Source organism: Mobula birostris, chromosome 24 (assembly GCF_030028105.1).
Source record: "Mobula birostris isolate sMobBir1 chromosome 24, sMobBir1.hap1, whole genome shotgun sequence".
NCBI lineage: Eukaryota > Metazoa > Chordata > Chondrichthyes > Myliobatiformes > Myliobatidae > Mobula > Mobula birostris.
Window position 1 is genome coordinate 3,747,544 of NC_092393.1, and position 19,285 is coordinate 3,766,828.

At 52.1% G+C, this 19,285-nt stretch overlaps 1 protein-coding gene across 3 annotated transcripts in view; it reads right to left on the minus strand.

The window, feature by feature from the left end:
- Positions 1-19,285, minus strand: part of nup85 (nucleoporin 85) — a 72,458-nt gene that overhangs the window by 11,529 nt on the left and 41,644 nt on the right. For all 3 annotated transcript variants that reach the window (XR_011883084.1, XM_072242690.1, XM_072242691.1), the window contains 3 exons: positions 13,037-13,120; positions 9,912-9,977; positions 9,637-9,788 (listed from right to left, as the gene is read on the minus strand). Coding sequence is in view for 2 of the 3 variants with exons in the window: in XM_072242690.1 (XP_072098791.1) it covers positions 9,637-9,788; positions 9,912-9,977; positions 13,037-13,120 (302 nt within the window). In the remaining variant the exon portion in view is untranslated. The remainder of the gene's footprint in view (positions 1-9,636; positions 9,789-9,911; positions 9,978-13,036; positions 13,121-19,285) is intronic.

Below are 19,285 nucleotides of genomic sequence, written 5' to 3' on the forward strand. Positions count from 1 at the left end.
TGAAGTGGGGAGGGTGAGGAGAGTGAAGTGGGGAGGGTGAGGAGAGTGAAGTGGGGAGGGTGAGGAGAGTGAAGTGGGGGAGAGGGTGAAGAGAGTGAAGTGGGGAGAGGGTGAAGAGAGTGAAGTGGGGTGAAGACAGTGAAGTGGGGAGAGGGTGAGGAGAGTGAAGGGAGAGGGTGAGGAGAGTGAAGTGGGGAGGGTGAAGACAGTGAAGGGAGAGGAGAGTGAAGTGGGGAGGGTGAGGAGAGTGAAGTGGGGAGGGTGAGGAGAGTGAAGTGGGGGAGAGGGTGAGGAGAGTGAAATGGGGAGGGTGACGAGAGTGAAGTGGGGAGGGTGAGGAGAGTGAAGTGGGGAGGGTGAGGAGAGTGAAGGGAGAGGGTGAGAAGAGTGAAGTGGGGGAGAGGGTGAGGAGAGTGAAGTGGGGAGGGTGAGGAGAGTGAAATGGGGAGGGTGAGGAGAGTGAAGTGGGAAGGGTGAGGAGAGTGAAGTGGGGAGGGTGAGGAGAGTGAAGTGGGAAGGGTGAGGAGAGTGAAGGGAGAGGGTGAGGAGAGTGAAGTGGGGGAGAGGGTGAGGAGAGTGAAATGGGGAGGGTGAAGACAGTGAAGGGAGAGGAGAGTGAAGTGGGGAGGGTGAGGAGAGTGAAGGGAGAGGGTGAGGAGAGTGAAGTGGGGGAGAGGGTGAGGAGAGTGAAATGGGGAGGGTGACGAGAGTGAAGTGGGGAGGGTGAGGAGAGTGAAGTGGGGAGGGTGAGGAGAGTGAAATGGGGAGGGTGAGGAGAGTGAAGGGAGAGGGTGAGGAGAGTGAAGGGAGAGGGTGAGGAGAGTGAAGTGGGGAGGGTGAAGACGGTGAAGGGAGAGGAGAGTGAAGTGGGGAGGGTGAGGAGAGTGAAGTGGGGAGGGTGAGGAGAGTGAAGTGGGGAGGGGGTGAGGAGAGTGAAGTGGGAAGGGTGAGGAGAGTGAAGTGGGGAGGGTGAGGAGAGTGAAGGGAGAGGGTGAGGAGAGTGAAGTGGGGAGGGTGAGGAGAGTGAAGTGGGAAGGGTGAGGAGAGTGAAGGGAGAGGGTGAGGAGAGTGAAGTGGGGAGGGTGAAGACGGTGAAGGGAGAGGAGAGTGAAGTGGGGAGGGTGAGGAGAGTGAAGTGGGGAGGGTGAGGAGAGTGAAGTGGGGAGGGTGAGGAGAGTGAAGTGGGGAGGGTGAGGAGAGTGAAGTGGGGAGAGGGTGAGGAGAGTGAAGTGGGGAGAGGGTGAGGAGCGTGAAGTGGGGAGAGGGTGAGGAGAGTGAAGTGGGGAGAGGGTGAGGAGAGTGAAGTGGGGAGGGTGAGGAGAGTGAAGTGGGGAGGGTGAAGACAGTGAAGGGAGAGGAGAGTGAAGTGGTGAGGGTGAGGAGAGTGAAGTGGGGAGAGGGTGAGCAGCGTGAAGTGGGGAGAGGGTGAGGAGCGTGAAGTGGGGAGAGGGTGAGGAGCGTGAAGTGGGGAGAGGGTGAGGAGAGTGAAGTGGGGAGAGGGTGAGGAGAGTGAAGTGGGGAGAGGGTGAGGAGAGTGAAGTGGGGAGAGGGTGAGGAGAGTGAAGTGGGGAGAGGGTGAGGAGAGTGAAGTGGGGAGAGGGTGAGGAGTGAAGGGAGAGGGTGAGGAGAGTGAAGTGGGGAGGGTGAGGAGAGTGAAGTGGGGAGAGGGTGAGGAGAGTGAAGTGGGGAGTGTGAGGAGAGTGAAGTGGGGAGGGTGAGGAGAGTGAAGTGGGGAGGGTGAGGAGAGTGAAGTGGGGAGGGTGAGGAGAGTGAAGTGGGGAGGGTGAGGAGAGTGAAGGGAGAGGGTGAGGAGAGTGAAGGGAGAGGAGAGTGAAGTGGGGGAGAGGGTGAGGAGAGTGAAGTGGGGAGGGTGAAGACAGTGAAGGGAGAGGGTGAGGAGAGTGAAGTGGGGAGGGTGAAGACAGTGAAGGGAGAGGAGAGTGAAGTGGGGAGGGTGAGGAGAGTGAAGGGAGAGGGTGAGGAGAGTGAAGTGGGGAGGGTGAGGAGAGTGAAGTGGGGAGGGTGAAGACGGTGAAGGGAGAGGAGAGTGAAGTGGGGAGGGTGAGGAGAGTGAAGGGAGAGGGTGAGGAGAGTGAAGTGGGGGAGAGGGTGAGGAGAGTGAAATGGGGAGGGTGACGAGAGTGAAGTGGGAAGGGTGAGGAGAGTGAAGGGAGAGGGTGAGGAGAGTGAAGTGGGGAGGGTGAGGAGAGTGAAGTGGGGAGGGTGAGGAGAGTGAAGTGGGGAGGGTGAAGACGGTGAAGGGAGAGGAGAGTGAAGTGGGGAGGGTGAGGAGAGTGAAGGGAGAGGGTGAGGAGAGTGAAGTGGGGAGGGTGAGAAGAGTGAAGTGGGGAGGGGGTGAGGAGAGTGAAGTGGGGGAGAGGGTGAGGAGAGTGAAATGGGGAGAGGGTGAGGAGAGTGAAATGGGGAGAGGGTGAGGAGAGTGAAATGGGGAGAGGGTGAGGAGAGTGAAATGGGGAGAGGGTGAGGAGAGTGAAGTGGGGAGAGGGTGAAGACAGTGAAGTGAGGAGAGTGAAGAGAGTGAAGTGGGGAGAGGGTGAAGACAGTGATGTGGGGAGGGTGAAGACAGTGAAGGGAGAGGAGAGTGAAGTGGGGAGGGTGAGGAGAGTGAAGGGAGAGGGTGAGGAGAGTGAAGTGGGGGAGAGGGTGAGGAGAGTGAAATGGGGAGGGTGACGAGAGTGAAGTGGGGAGGGTGAGGAGAGTGAAGTGGGGAGGGTGAGGAGAGTGAAGGGAGAGGGTGAGGAGAGTGAAGTGGGGGAGAGGGTGAGGAGAGTGAAGTGGGGAGGGTGAGGAGAGTGAAATGGGGAGGGTGAGGAGAGTGAAGTGGGAAGGGTGAGGAGAGTGAAGTGGGGAGGGTGAGGAGAGTGAAGTGGGAAGGGTGAGGAGAGTGAAGGGAGAGGGTGAGGAGAGTGAAGTGGGGGAGAGGGTGAGGAGAGTGAAATGGGGAGGGTGAAGACAGTGAAGGGAGAGGAGAGTGAAGTGGGGAGGGTGAGGAGAGTGAAGGGAGAGGGTGAGGAGAGTGAAGTGGGGGAGAGGGTGAGGAGAGTGAAATGGGGAGGGTGACGAGAGTGAAGTGGGGAGGGTGAGGAGAGTGAAGTGGGGAGGGTGAGGAGAGTGAAGTGGGGGAGAGGGTGAGGAGAGTGAAGTGGGGAGGGTGACGAGAGTGAAGTGGGGAGGGTGAGGAGAGTGAAGTGGGGAGGGTGAGGAGAGTGAAGGGAGAGGGTGAGGAGAGTGAAGTGGGGGAGAGGGTGAGGAGAGTGAAGTGGGGAGGGTGAGGAGAGTGAAATGGGGAGGGTGAGGAGAGTGAAGTGGGAAGGGTGAGGAGAGTGAAGTGGGGAGGGTGAGGAGAGTGAAGTGGGAAGGGTGAGGAGAGTGAAGGGAGAGGGTGAGGAGAGTGAAGTGGGGGAGAGGGTGAGGAGAGTGAAATGGGGAGGGTGAAGACAGTGAAGGGAGAGGAGAGTGAAGTGGGGAGGGTGAGGAGAGTGAAGGGAGAGGGTGAGGAGAGTGAAGTGGGGGAGAGGGTGAGGAGAGTGAAATGGGGAGGGTGACGAGAGTGAAGTGGGGAGGGTGAGGAGAGTGAAGTGGGGAGGGTGAGGAGAGTGAAGTGGGGGAGAGGGTGAGGAGAGTGAAGTGGGGAGGGTGAGGAGAGTGAAATGGGGAGGGTGAGGAGAGTGAAGGGAGAGGGTGAGGAGAGTGAAGGGAGAGGGTGAGGAGAGTGAAGTGGGGAGGGTGAAGACGGTGAAGGGAGAGGAGAGTGAAGTGGGGAGGGTGAGGAGAGTGAAGTGGGGAGGGTGAGGAGAGTGAAGTGGGGAGGGTGAGGAGAGTGAAGTGGGGAGGGTGAGAAGAGTGAAGTGGGGAGGGTGAGGAGAGTGAAGTGGGGGAGAGGGTGAAGAGAGTGAAGTGGGGAGAGGGTGAAGAGAGTGAAGTGGGGTGAAGACAGTGAAGTGGGGAGAGGGTGAAGACAGTGAAGTGGGGAGAGGGTGAGGAGAGTGAAGTGGGGAGGGTGAGGAGAGTGAAGTGGGGAGGGTGAGGAGAGTGAAGTGGGGAGGGGGTGAGGAGAGTGAAGGGAGAGGGTGAGGAGAGTGAAGTGGGGAGGGTGAAGACAGTGAAGGGAGAGGAGAGTGAAGTGGGGAGGGTGAGGAGAGTGAAGTGGGGAGGGTGAGGAGAGTGAAGGGAGAGGGTGAGGAGAGTGAAGTGGGGGAGAGGGTGAGGAGAGTGAAATGGGGAGGGTGACGAGAGTGAAGTGGGGAGGGTGAGGAGAGTGAAGTGGGGAGGGTGAGGAGAGTGAAGGGAGAGGGTGAGGAGAGTGAAGTGGGGGAGAGGGTGAGGAGAGTGAAGTGGGGAGGGTGAGGAGAGTGAAATGGGGAGGGTGAGGAGAGTGAAGTGGGAAGGGTGAGGAGAGTGAAGTGGGGAGGGTGAGGAGAGTGAAGTGGGAAGGGTGAGGAGAGTGAAGGGAGAGGGTGAGGAGAGTGAAGTGGGGGAGAGGGTGAGGAGAGTGAAATGGGGAGGGTGAAGACAGTGAAGGGAGAGGAGAGTGAAGTGGGGAGGGTGAGGAGAGTGAAGGGAGAGGGTGAGGAGAGTGAAGTGGGGGAGAGGGTGAGGAGAGTGAAATGGGGAGGGTGACGAGAGTGAAGTGGGGAGGGTGAGGAGAGTGAAGTGGGGAGGGTGAGGAGAGTGAAGTGGGGGAGAGGGTGAGGAGAGTGAAGTGGGGAGGGTGAGGAGAGTGAAATGGGGAGGGTGAGGAGAGTGAAGGGAGAGGGTGAGGAGAGTGAAGGGAGAGGGTGAGGAGAGTGAAGTGGGGAGGGTGAAGACGGTGAAGGGAGAGGAGAGTGAAGTGGGGAGGGTGAGGAGAGTGAAGTGGGGAGGGTGAGGAGAGTGAAGTGGGGAGGGGGTGAGGAGAGTGAAGTGGGAAGGGTGAGGAGAGTGAAGTGGGGAGGGTGAGGAGAGTGAAGGGAGAGGGTGAGGAGAGTGAAGTGGGAAGGGTGAGGAGAGTGAAGGGAGAGGGTGAGGAGAGTGAAGTGGGGAGGGTGAAGACGGTGAAGGGAGAGGAGAGTGAAGTGGGGAGGGTGAGGAGAGTGAAGTGGGGAGGGTGAGGAGAGTGAAGTGGGGAGGGTGAGGAGAGTGAAGTGGGGAGGGTGAGGAGAGTGAAGTGGGAAGGGTGAGGAGAGTGAAGGGAGAGGGTGAGGAGAGTGAAGTGGGGAGGGTGAAGACGGTGAAGGGAGAGGAGAGTGAAGGGAGAGGGTGAGGAGAGTGAAGTGGGGAGGGTGAGGAGAGTGAAGTGGGGAGGGTGAAGACAGTGAAGGCAGAGGAGAGTGAAGTGGGGAGGGTGAGGAGAGTGAAGGGAGAGGGTGAGGAGAGTGAAGTGGGGAGGGTGAGGAGAGTGAAGTGGGGAGGGTGAAGACGGTGAAGGGAGAGGAGAGTGAAGTGGGGAGGGTGAGGAGAGTGAAGTGGGGAGGGTGAGGAGAGTGAAGTGGGGAGGGTGAGGAGAGTGAAGTGGGGAGGGTGAGGAGAGTGAAGGGAGAGGGTGAGGAGAGTGAAGTGGGGAGGGTGAGGAGAGTGAAGTGGGGAGGGTGAGGAGAGTGAAGTGGGGAGGGTGAAGACAGTGAAGGGTGAGGAGAGTGAAGGGAGAGGGTGAGGAGAGTGAAGTGGGGAGGGTGAGGAGAGTGAAGTGGGGAGGGGGTGAGGAGAGTGAAGTGGGAAGGGTGAGGAGAGTGAAGGGAGAGGGTGAGGAGAGTGAAGGGAGAGGGTGAGGAGAGTGAAGTGGGGAGGGTGAGGAGAGTGAAGTGGGGAGGGTGAGGAGAGTGAAGGGAGAGGGTGAGGAGAGTGAAGTGGGGAGGGTGAGGAGAGTGAAGGGAGAGGGTGAGGAGAGTGAAGTGGGGGAGAGGGTGAGGAGAGTGAAATGGGGAGGGTGACGAGAGTGAAGTGGGGAGGGTGAGGAGAGTGAAGTGGGGAGGGTGAGGAGAGTGAAGTGGGGAGGGTGAGGAGAGTGAAGTGGGGAGGGTGAGGAGAGTGAAGTGGGGAGGGTGAAGACGGTGAAGGGAGAGGAGAGTGAAGTGGGGAGGGTGAGGAGAGTGAAGAGGGGAGGGTGAGGAGAGTGAAGGGAGAGGGTGAGGAGAGTGAAGTGGGGAGGGTGAGGAGAGTGAAGTGGGGAGGGTGAGGAGAGTGAAGTGGGGAGGGTGAAGACGGTGAAGGGAGAGGAGAGTGAAGTGGGGAGGGTGAGGAGAGTGAAGAGGGGAGGGTGAGGAGAGTGAAGGGAGAGGGTGAGGAGAGTGAAGTGGGGAGGGTGAGGAGAGTGAAGTGGGGAGGGTGAGGAGAGTGAAGTGGGGAGGGTGAAGACAGTGAAGGGAGAGGAGAGTGAAGTGGGGAGGGTGAGGAGAGTGAAGGGAGAGGGTGAGGAGAGTGAAGTGGGGAGGGTGAGAAGAGTGAAGTGGGGAGGGGGTGAGGAGAGTGAAGGGAGAGGGTGAGGAGAGTGAAGTGGGGGAGAGGGTGAGGAGAGTGAAATGGGGAGGGTGAGGAGAGTGAAGTGGGGAGGGTGAGGAGAGTGAAGTGAGAGGGTGAGGAGAGTGAAGGGAGAGGGTGAGGAGAGTGAAGTGGGGAGGGTGAAGACAGTGAAGGGAGAGGAGAGTGAAGTGGGGGAGAGGGTGAGGAGAGTGAAGTGGGGAGGGTGAGGAGAGTGAAGGGAGAGGGTGAGGAGAGTGAAGTGGGGGAGAGGGTGAGGAGAGTGAAGTGGGGAGGGTGAGGAGAGTGAAATGGGGAGGGTGAGGAGAGTGAAGTGGGAAGGGTGAGGAGAGTGAAGTGGGGAGGGTGAGGAGAGTGAAGTGGGAAGGGTGAGGAGAGTGAAGGGAGAGGGTGAGGAGAGTGAAGTGGGGGAGAGGGTGAGGAGAGTGAAATGGGGAGGGTGAAGACAGTGAAGTGGGGAGGGTGAGGAGAGTGAAGTGGGGAGGGTGAGGAGAGTGAAGTGGGGGAGAGGGTGAGGAGAGTGAAGTGGGGAGGGTGAGGAGAGTGAAATGGGGAGGGTGAGGAGAGTGAAGGGAGAGGGTGAGGAGAGTGAAGGGAGAGGGTGAGGAGAGTGAAGTGGGGAGGGTGAAGACGGTGAAGGGAGAGGAGAGTGAAGTGGGGAGGGTGAGGAGAGTGAAGTGGGGAGGGTGAGGAGAGTGAAGTGGGGAGGGTGAGGAGAGTGAAGTGGGGGAGAGGGTGAGGAGAGTGAAGTGGGGGAGAGGGTGAAGAGAGTGAAGTGGGGAGAGGGTGAAGAGAGTGAAGTGGGGTGAAGACAGTGAAGTGGGGAGAGGGTGAAGACAGTGAAGTGGGGAGAGGGTGAGGAGAGTGAAGTGGGGAGGGTGAGGAGAGTGAAGTGGGGAGGGTGAGGAGAGTGAAGTGGGGAGGGTGAGGAGAGTGAAGTGGGGAGGGGGTGAGGAGAGTGAAGGGAGAGGGTGAGGAGAGTGAAGTGGGGAGGGTGAAGACAGTGAAGGGAGAGGAGAGTGAAGTGGGGAGGGTGAGGAGAGTGAAGTGGGGAGGGTGAGGAGAGTGAAATGGGGAGAGGGTGAGGAGAGTGAAATGGGGAGAGGGTGAGGAGAGTGAAGTGGGGAGAGGGTGAAGACAGTGAAGTGAGGAGAGTGAAGAGAGTGAAGTGGGGAGAGGGTGAAGACAGTGATGTGGGGAGGGTGAAGACAGTGAAGGGAGAGGAGAGTGAAGTGGGGAGGGTGAGGAGAGTGAAGGGAGAGGGTGAGGAGAGTGAAGTGGGGGAGAGGGTGAGGAGAGTGAAATGGGGAGGGTGACGAGAGTGAAGTGGGGAGGGTGAGGAGAGTGAAGTGGGGAGGGTGAGGAGAGTGAAGGGAGAGGGTGAGGAGAGTGAAGTGGGGGAGAGGGTGAGGAGAGTGAAGTGGGGAGGGTGAGGAGAGTGAAATGGGGAGGGTGAGGAGAGTGAAGTGGGAAGGGTGAGGAGAGTGAAGGGAGAGGGTGAGGAGAGTGAAGTGGGGGAGAGGGTGAGGAGAGTGAAATGGGGAGGGTGAAGACAGTGAAGGGAGAGGAGAGTGAAGTGGGGAGGGTGAGGAGAGTGAAGGGAGAGGGTGAGGAGAGTGAAGTGGGGGAGAGGGTGAGGAGAGTGAAGTGGGGGAGAGGGTGAGGAGAGTGAAATGGGGAGGGTGACGAGAGTGAAGTGGGGAGGGTGAGGAGAGTGAAGTGGGGAGGGTGAGGAGAGTGAAGTGGGGGAGAGGGTGAGGAGAGTGAAGTGGGGAGGGTGAGGAGAGTGAAATGGGGAGGGTGAGGAGAGTGAAGGGAGAGGGTGAGGAGAGTGAAGGGAGAGGGTGAGGAGAGTGAAGTGGGGAGGGTGAAGACGGTGAAGGGAGAGGAGAGTGAAGTGGGGAGGGTGAGGAGAGTGAAGTGGGGAGGGTGAGGAGAGTGAAGTGGGGGAGAGGGTGAGGAGAGTGAAGTGGGGGAGAGGGTGAAGAGAGTGAAGTGGGGAGAGGGTGAAGACAGTGAAGTGGGGAGAGGGTGAGGAGAGTGAAGTGGGGAGGGTGAGGAGAGTGAAGGGAGAGGGTGAGGAGAGTGAAGTGGGGGAGAGGGTGAGGAGAGTGAAATGGGGAGGGTGAGGAGAGTGAAGTGGGGAGGGTGAGGAGAGTGAAGGGAGAGGGTGAGGAGAGTGAAGTGGGGAGGGTGAGGAGAGTGAAGTGGGAAGGGTGAGGAGAGTGAAGGGAGAGGGTGAGGAGAGTGAAGTGGGGAGGGTGAAGACAGTGAAGGCAGAGGAGAGTGAAGTGGGGAGGGTGAGGAGAGTGAAGGGAGAGGGTGAGGAGAGTGAAGTGGGGAGGGTGAGGAGAGTGAAGTGGGGAGGGTGAGGAGAGTGAAGTGGGGAGGGTGAGGAGAGTGAAGTGGGGAGGGTGAGGAGAGTGAAGGGAGAGGGTGAGGAGAGTGAAGTGGGGAGGGTGAGGAGAGTGAAGTGGGGAGGGTGAAGACAGTGAAGGGTGAGGAGAGTGAAGGGAGAGGGTGAGGAGAGTGAAGTGGGGAGGGTGAGGAGAGTGAAGTGGGGAGGGGGTGAGGAGAGTGAAGTGGGGAGGGTGTGGAGAGTGAAGGGAGAGGGTGAGGAGAGTGAAGTGGGGAGGGTGAGGAGAGTGAAGTGGGGAGGGTGAGGAGAGTGAAGTGGGGGAGAGGGTGAGGAGAGTGAAGTGGGGGAGAGGGTGAGGAGAGTGAAGTGGGGGAGAGGGTGAGGAGAGTGAAGTGGGGGAGAGGGTGAGGAGAGTGAAGTGGGGAGAGGGTGAAGAGAGTGAAGTGGGGAGAGGGTGAAGACAGTGAAGTGAGGAGAGTGAAGAGAGTGAAGTGGGGAGAGGGTGAGGAGAGTGAAGTGGGGAGAGGGTGAGGAGAGTGAAGTGGGGAGAGGGTGAAGACAGTGAAGTGGGGAGAGGGTGAAGACAGTGAAGTGGGGAGAGGGTGAGGAGAGTGAAGTGGGGAGAGGGTGAAGAGAGTGAAGTGGGGAGAGGGTACTAACAGGGAAGTGGCCACAACGAGAAAGGGAATTCATCTGTACCAAACACAGAATCCGACTGTAACCCAGCAAAGGTTTTGTTTCCCCACATCATCTATCAAAGTGTACACACCAAACTCGACCCTTCAGGGTTCAGACATCACCTTGTTCAGTCATCTGCCGCTGTTCACATATTCGAAGCACCTTCAGCGCCTTGCGTTCTGTCTCGAGGGGAATGCGCTCGATATGAAGTTCCAGGTATACACGGCCAAACTCCGGACAGTGGTCAAAGTAATCCACTGCCAGCTGCCACAAACTGAAACCATCCAACCAAATGGAGACATTACCCACCAACAACATTGACTCTTCAGTGATCAACAACACACCAACTTGAATAGTGTTTCATTGTGGAAAATTGCAAACGTCAAGGGTGACCCACCTGTTGTGACAGAAAAGTCCTGAAGCATACTCCAGAATAAGGAATTCACGAAGATTTGAACCAAAACTGTAAAGAGAAAAGCCTAATGTAAGAATATCACCAAGACCTCCACCATCGCACAAAACCTCGCTAAGTCAGGAAAGCAAACTAGTTTGGAGAATGACCACAAATCATGATTAAACGTTGTATGCTGTTTTCTCAAACATTTAATGCCTTCACCGTAATCCTCTACCAGTATCTCCTCATGTTTTGATAAGCAACAATTTAAATTATTATGTCTAAATGTCACCAATACCCAAAACCCTAATCCTAATGCACAGAAACCTGATAACTGCATCCAGGATTCCTCCTGGCAAGTGCCTTGCCACCCCTGAGTTGGCAAGAAATCATGTGGCCAAATACATCCAATTACAGAGGGAGAACAGGATCAGAGGCAGGAAGTACCTATCACTACAGAGCAGCAGGTCCAGGATACAACTTCTTCTCCATTACAGAACAACGGGACATGTCCTGACTACCCTCCATCTCAGAGCAATGAGACACAGGACCACACCTGCCCCTCCATCAAAGGACAGAGTGATGGGGCCTGGTTCAAAATGACCTAAGCAACCAAACAGACCTCTCATCCATTCTTCAGCAGGCACTTGGTATGTTACAAAAGACTCTCACAAATTTCTATGGATGTACCACGGAGAGCATTCTAACTGGTTGCATCACCGTCTGGTATGGACCGGCCACTGCACAGGACTGGAAAAAAGCTGCAGAAAGTAGTATGTTCATCCAGCTCCATCATGGACACCAGCTTCCCCAGTATCGAGGACACCTTCAAAAGGGGATGCCACAAAAAGGTGGCATCCATCATCAATGACCCTCATCACCCAGGACATGCCCTCTTCTCAATGCTACCATCAAGCAGGAAGTACGGGAGCCTGAAGAGAGACACTTCATCAGATTTCTGAATGGACAATGAACCCGTCCACACTACCTCACTATTCTTTGCTCACTTTTTATGCACTACTCAGTTCATTCTTTTTATAGATGTTTCTTATTGTAATTTAGTTTTTTTCAATTTATGCATTACAATGTACTGCTGCTGCAAAACAACAAATTTCATGACACATGCCAGTGATATTAAACTTGATTTGGATTCAGCTGAAAAAAAACCCCTCTGCAGTGATTTCTACATTCACTATGGAATCTGATACTTCCCTGTTGGAAAGTGATATTATTCCAAATGTAAGAAAGGAGCATTGAATTGCTGTGGTGTGAACAATTACCATTAAAGAAAAGAAATAAAAGGACTGGATTATTAAACAAACACTTATCTAAATAACTGAAATCATTGGGAACCAACAGTCAAAATGAAAAGATTAAAATCAAGGTGAAATTAAGGCAACCAAGAAACCCGCATTTCAAAGGTCTAACAATACAATGGTTTTAAAAAAAAGTTAAAGTTTGTCCCAAGCCTTGTGGCCCATCAGGCCGGTGCTTATGCCGGTTTCTGTTGTGTGAAGCAACTGAGAGTACGAGACTCCCCCCCCCCCCACCCCGCTAGGACGCCAGTCTATCGCGAGGTTAACCCCCAGCATTTACCAGTACCCATTTTCAGCTGGGTGGACCAGAGCAGTGTGTGGTTAAGTGCCTTGCTCAAAGACACAACATGCTGCCTTGGCCGAGACTCGAACCCACGGCCTTCAGATCGTGAGCCCAACGCCCTAACCACTTGGCCACATGGTAAAGACAAGTAAATCCAGCCAGAAAGATGATAGACCAAGAAGGTGGCGGGCATGCAGACAAGCTGAATGAGTGGGTAACAGCATGGAGAATACAACCAGGGTATCTTAAAAGTCTAAAAAACATAAGATTGGTCATTCTGACAGGAAGAATGGGAAATCTGAGAAATCAGCAAATCTTCTATACTGGTTCACAAGATGAAGAAAGTAAACTTGATGTTATTTGTTGAAACCCAGGTGAAAAAGGGATGATCTCACTGAAACATTCAAGATTCTGAGAGGGATATGAGAGGCTAAATGCTGTTAGCCAGCTCTTCATTTGTGATGCTGTCCCAAGTCTACAACTAATGGAGTATGGCAACACAAGGAATCAGCAGTTCTTGACACAGAAAAAAATACTAATTCCAGGGTTATAAACTTCAGAATTCTCTACCACATAGAATGTGCTCCCCATAAGCGCACTGTGCACTTATTCAAGTGGGGTAACTCATTGTGGAATTTTCTCCATTCTTCAAAGAACAGGCCCAGATCTGAAACGAAATGCCAACTAAACTACCGGCTTGCTGCTGTTTGGTCTGACGGTATTCGGCACAGCTACACTGTCAAACAAACAGAAGATGACACTGACCCCACGCATCTTTTTTTAAAACTGCAGTAGGAAGAAAATTCAATAAATTTTTGTCCCACTCAAAGTGTGGCAGGGATCAGAAGCAGACTGGAACTCTCTAACCAGAGGATGGTGTTAAATAAATCCTAATAGGATTGAATAAGCAGAATGAAGTGCTATGAAGAATAAGGCTACAAACCAAGGTACAAAGGAAGGAATAATTTACATATTGAACATGAATGCAATTTTTTTTTGGTTGCATTAATCTTTCTCATCATTTTGACTGTTGATTCCTGATGATTTCAGTTACATTTATTTAGCAATGAAGTTAGATGAATGCATTTGTTCACTAGTCCAGTCCTTTTATTTCCCCCATTAATTTCTTCTGTTTGTACACTAAAGGATGTATTTACTTAGAGATGCCGCGTGGCACAGGCCCTTCCAAATCACAGGACAATTTGCAATCACCAACTAACCTACTAACTGGTATGTCTGTGAAAGGAAATCACAGTACCCAGAGGAAATCCATGCAGTCACGGGGAGAACATACAATCTCCTTACACACAGCGATGGAATTGAACTCCGAAGCCCCAAACTATAATTGTGCCACGACTGCTATGTTACCGTGACGCCCATCTTCAACAGTTTTGCTTCTGGAGTCAGTATGGAAACCACAGCTGAGGGTTATTCCTTCTTCCATGGCTGAAGGGTGGAGGGTTGTGTCAATTTCCAGCATGGAATCAAATTGGAACTGAAGTGTCAAGCCCACCCTGCCCCGGACTTACTGAAGATTATGGGACTGCAGGAGGTTGCAGTGGTCCAGCAGGTCTGTCAGATGAGCTACAAACCACCAGTTGTTCAGGACAAGACTGAAATAAGAAATTTGGACAAGTCAACATCTGGGAACAATGGTATAAAGTAAATACGTGAAACTTTCATGGAAACAAAACAAGGCACTACGTTTATGAATAGGGAAGTTGATTGGCACCAACCAGCCTGCTAAAGTGAGCCTGTACTATATTCATATTTTAACTGAACAGGAAATATAATAAAAGAGAATGAGTGTATTCACAGCAACTCTGCAACGGCACAGTGAGTTAATCCAACATCTGAACCACAGTGGAAGGGTGAACACTAAACCACGGAGAAAACTCCTGAAATGGGACACAGGAAGCAAGCTCAAAGGGAAATGGAGGGTGGGTGGGTCAATAACAACTTATATGTATGTAGAGCTTTTAGCAAAGTAAACAAGTCAATACCAAACAATATTTGATACCAAACTACAAAGGAGATAGAAAGCAAGGAACATTAATGAGCATCTTTCAAAGCAGCAAAGGACTTGGGGAGTCCAGGGGCCTTGTAGCCAATAGACTGATTAACGTCCATGATGTAGTACACCAAGAAGTTTGGGAATATGGAGACCTTGGAGCTTATTGGGCAGGAGGATGCTGGAAATCAGGAAGGCCATCAACAGGCAGACGATTTGAAAATTATGATGGTAATTTTCAAACTGGAGCATTGTTGGGACAGGGCCACAGGCAGGCAGAGGGAGGCAGCAAAAGTTCAGACAAATTCAAGATGATGGGGGGATTTGATGTGGGAGGCTGGACAGTGAAGTACAGGAATGGTTAAGCCTGAAGGATGAACTAAAACATTAAATCAAATTTCCCCTCCATCCATGCTGACTTACTGAGTATTTCTAGCAGTTTTGCCAAGGCTACAAATAGTCTAACAAAATCTTGGACTGTTCCAAGGAAAGTAATGGAGTCTCGGGTTAATGTCCTATTGCTCAGAGCATTCCAGTCTGTAGAATTCTCTTCTCCAAAGGGCTGTGGATTTCTAATAATTGCATATATTAAAGGTAAGTTGACAGATGAACACTTCATACAAGAACATGAATTTGAGGTGAATTATCAGTCCCTTACTGTTTACAGGGCAGGCTGGATGTTTTGTAGGACCTGCTCCTGCTTCTGTTTCCCAGAAGGATCATGGCAGTGTAGCACGAAGTCACGTTTGCAGTGAAAAGGCGAATGCAACAGATTAGCATGCAGCAACGGCAAATACTGGGGAAAGTCACTGGAATGTAGCCTTACGCAGAAGAGATTCTGCAGATGCTGCAAATCCAGAGCAACACACAGACACAAAATGCTGCAGAAGCTCAGCAGGCCAGGCAGCTCCTACAGAAATCAATAAGCAGTAGACGTTTCAGTCCAAGACCCTTCATCAGCACTGGAAAGGAAGGGGAAAGGCGCCAGAATAAAAGGTGGAGAAGGGGAAAGAGGATAAGCTAGTAGATAGGTGAAGCCCAATGGGTGGAAAAGGTAAAGGGTTGGAAAGGAAGGAATCTGACAGGAGACAATGGGCCACAGGAGAAAGAGAAGGACAGACACCAGGGGGAGGTGATAAGCGGGTGTGAAGTGGTAAGAAGCCGGAGTGGGGATAGGAGGAGAAAGGGAACAGAAAAAAATAATAATTGAATTACCAGAAGGAGAAATTAATGATCATGCCATCAGGTTGAAGCCACCTAGACGGAATATGAGGTGTTGCTCCTCCATCTTGGCAGTAGAGGCCAGGGACCAAAATGTCAGAAAAGAAATAGGGACAGGAACTAAAATGGTTGGCCACGGGACAATTCCACTTTTGGCAGATGGAGCAGGGGTGCTCAACAAAGCGATCCCCTACTTTATGTTGGGTCTCACCAATGCAGAGGAGGCTGCATCAGGAAACAACAGATGACCCCAGCAGATTTGCAGATGAAGTGTTGCCTCATCTGGAAGGACTAATTAGGGCCCTGAATAGAGGTGAGGGAGAAGGTGAATGGACAGGTGTAGCATTTCTGTCGGGAGGGACGAATGGATAGACAATCACGGAGGGAGTGATCCTTGCGAAAAGCAAAGTGGAGGGCAGAGGGAGGAGAGGGAAAGATGTGTTTAGCGGCAGAATCCTGTTGAAGATGCTGGTGCTTACAGAGAATGATGTGTTGGATATGGAGGCTCATGGGGTGATAGATGCGGACAAGAGGAATTCTACCCCCGTTCAGGTGGTAGGAAGATGGGGTGAATGTTGATGTCTGGAAAATAAAGGCAATGCAGGTGAGGGCACTATCAATGGTGGAGCAAGGAGAACCTCCTTGTTTGAAGATGATGTCCTAGAAGGGAAAGCCTTATCCTAGGAACAGATTCGGCAGAGACAAAGGAACTGGGAAAAGGGAATAGCATTTTCACAGGGAACAGAATGGGAAGAGATATAGTCAAAATTGCTGTAGGAATTGGAAGGTTTATAAAAGATGTCGGCAGACAGTTTGTCTCCAGAGATGGAGACAGAGAGATTGAAAAAGGTGAGCAAGGTGTCAGATGTGGAGGAAGTGAATTTAAGGTCAGGGTGGAAGTTGGAGGCAAAGTTGAAATTGGTGAGCTCAGCACTGGTGTAGGAAGGAGCAACAATGCATTCATAAATGTAGCACAGAAAAAGTTAGAAACAGAAAAACATAGAAAACCTACAGCACAATACAGGCCTTTCGGCCCAGAAAGTTGTACCAAACATGTCCCTACCTTAGAAATTACTAGGCTTACCCATAGCCCTCTATTTTTCTAAGCTCCATGTACCTATCCAAAAGTCTCTTAAAAGACCCTATCGTATCCGCCTCCATCACCGCTGCCAGCAGCCCATTCCACGCACTCACCACTCTCTGAGTAAAAAACTTACTCCTGACATCTCCTCTGTACCTACTCCCCAGCACCTTAATCCTGTGTCCTCTTGTGGCAACTATTTCAGCCCTGGGAAAAAGCCTCTGACTATCCACACAATCAATGCCTCTCATCATCTTATACACCTCTATCAGGTCACCTCTCATCCTCCATCACTCCAAGGAGAAAAGGCCGAGTTCACTCAACCTGTTTTCATAAGGCATGCTCCCCAATCCAGGCAACATCCTTGGAAATCTCCTCTGCACCCTTTCTATGACTTCCACATCTTTCCTGTAGTGAGGCGACCAGAACTGAGCCCAGTACTCTAAGTGGGGTCTGACCAGGGTCCTATATAGCTGCAACATTACCTCTCGGCTCCTAAATTCAATTCCATGATTAATGAAGGCCAATACACCGTATGCCTTCTTAACCACAGAGTCAACCTGCGCAGCTGCTTTGAGCGTCCTATGGACTCAGACCCCGAGATCCCTCTGATCCTCCACACTGCCAAGAGTCTTACCATTAATATTATATTCTGCCATATTTGACCAACCAAAATGAACCACTTCACACCTATCTGGGTTGAACTCCATCTGCCACTTCTCAGCCCAGTTTTGCATCCTATCGATGTCCTGCTGTAACCTCTGACAGTCCTCCAGATTATCCACAACACCCCCAACCTTTGTGTCATCAGCAAATTTACTAATCCATCCCTCCACTTCCTCATCCAGGTCATTTATAAAAACCACGATCCCTTAGGAGCTGCAGCTCGACACACCGGGTGCACATATGGCCGTCCAGGAGGGTGGGAGACTCCAGGACCTCCCACATCTGACACCGAGCACAGAACACCAGCTTCACACACATACTTCCTTTCCACAATTAACACAGGTAAACCTACCTCGCCTCGTCCTGTTACTGCATAAGCCCGTTAAGTCAAAGCCCTATCACTCTGCTACCTCTCACTCTGCTGCCCGCTCCGAATGCTACCCGCTTGATATGGCGGTCTTCTTTTTAAACTTTTCCCCCTCTACTGGTTGACGTCATGCGCCTGTGCAGTCTTGCCTCTCTTTACCACGAGTAGTAAAGTTCCTTCACTCCGGAAATCCTCAGCCATTCCACTCGCAGCTCTTGTTCCTGGGAACATCACCAGGGAAGGCTTGGAATATGGACTGTCCCATCCAGCTAACGAAAAGGCAGGCATAGCTGAGGCCCATGTGGGTGCCCATAGCTATCCCCAAAGTTTGGAGAGAGTGGGAGGAGCCAAAGGAAAAATTGAGTGAGAGGACCAGTTCTGCCAGATGGAGGAGGGTGGTGGTGGTGGTAGTAGTAGAAGGGAACTGGTTGGGTCTTTTGTCAAGAAAGAAGTGGAGAGCATTAAGGCCTTCTTTATCGGGGATAGAAGTGTATAAAGACTGGACATCCATGGTGAAATGAGGTGGTCAGGTCCAGGGAAATGGAAGTTGTTGATGAGATTGAGAACACGTGAAGTGTCACGGATGTAGGTGGAAAGGGACATGTAGGTATAGAATGGAGTCGAGGTATGAGGACATGAGTTCAGAGGGGTAGAGGCAGGAGCAGGCAGAGACAATGGGCCTACCCGGACAGTCAGGTTGTGGATCTTGTGTAGGATACAGGGTAAGGGTGAGTTAGGTGGAAGTAGATGGGAGATCTCCAGAGTTGATGAGGTTAGCGATGGTCTGGGAGACAGTGGCCTGATGGTCTGGGAGACAGTGGCCTGATGGTCTGCTGAAGTCAGGTCCTTTTCAAGAGGAGGTGTCTGAGAGTTCTGCCTGGCCTCAGAAAGGTAGAGGTCAGTGAGCCACACTACAACAACACCCCCTTTGACTGCAGGTTTAAATGTTAAGATTGGGATTGGTGCAGAGACAGCAGAGGCAGTGTGTTCCTAGGGGGTAAAGTTTGAGAAGGAGAGAAGAGTACTAAAGTTGAGCTGTTTGATGTCTCATTGGCAATTAGGGATGAAAACATCCAGAGCTGAGAAGAAGAGGACTGGAGATGGGAGAAGGGATCATCAGTGCAGGGTGATGAATTCCTGTCAAAGAAGTGAGCTCAGAGATATAGGCAACATAAGAAGAGCTCAGTGTTGTGACGAGCGCGGAACTCACAGAGGTGTGGGTGAAGTGAAACAAGGCAAGGCCCTTGCTGAGGACAGAATGCTCTGCCTCACGGAGGGGAAGGTTGGAAGGAATGGCAGGGATTAAAATGTGGCCTTTACTGCAAGGATATGAAAGGAAGTATTGATGTTAATTAGCAGGGTGTTGGAGAGACTGCTCCAGGAAGGTCAAGTACACTTTGATCTCTATGTTCTTGCAATGGAGAAAGTGTAGGGAAGGAAGCTGGGACGATGCAGTTAATGTGCAGATCGAACCCGTAAGTACTGCAGTTTAGCAGGGTACCTTAATGAAACATACAGCAAAGGGGGATGCGAATTGACTAGATAGAGGTGTGCAAGATCTTAACTACCCTATCACCTTGCACTGCAACTTTGTGTGATCTATGGATATGGACCCTAAGATGCCACTGATTCTACACACCGAGAATCCTGCCGTTGACCAGGTACCCTACCTTCATACAATAACCTTACAATTATGTCCTGCCATGTTAGCCACTGCCACGATTTGTCTGCCGATGACTCATGGTGTTCTTCAGGGGTCGGTGTTGGGTCACCTCTTTTCACATTATACGTCAATGATCTGGATGACAGGATTGATGGCTTTATGGCCAAGTTTGCGGACAGTACAAAGACAGGCGGAAGCAGGAAGTCTGCACGATGATGTGGACAGATGAGGAGACAGACAACTTGATAGAGGGTACAAGACATAGGTTAGAGAGGACAGCCAGCACCTTTTTTTAGGGTGATAATAAAGGACGTCCTTTTAAAGTGATTGGAGAAAAGTGTAGGGGAGACATCAGAGATAGTTTTTTTTTAACACTCAGAATAAGGAGACAGGCACTTCAGTCAGTGATAGGAATGAGTTTCTTCTCCAAGGGTCATGACTCTTTGGAATTCTCTACCCCAGAGAAATGTGGAGGCAGAGTCATCGAATAATTCGAGGCTGAGAATGAGTTTAAACCTTGAGGTTAAACCACAAGGAAGGCAACTGATTGGGGATAGAGCAAGAATTGCTGTGAGACGAAGACAGCTTCAGTCAAGATCTTGTATGGCAGAGAAAGCTCACAAGATAACACGCACAAAATGGTGGAGGAACTCAGCAGGCCAGAGAGCATCTAAGGAAAAGTGTATTGTCAACGTTTCTGGCCGACACCCTTTGGCAGGTGGTTTCCGCCCAATACGTCGACTGTTCATTCTTTTCCATTGATACTGCC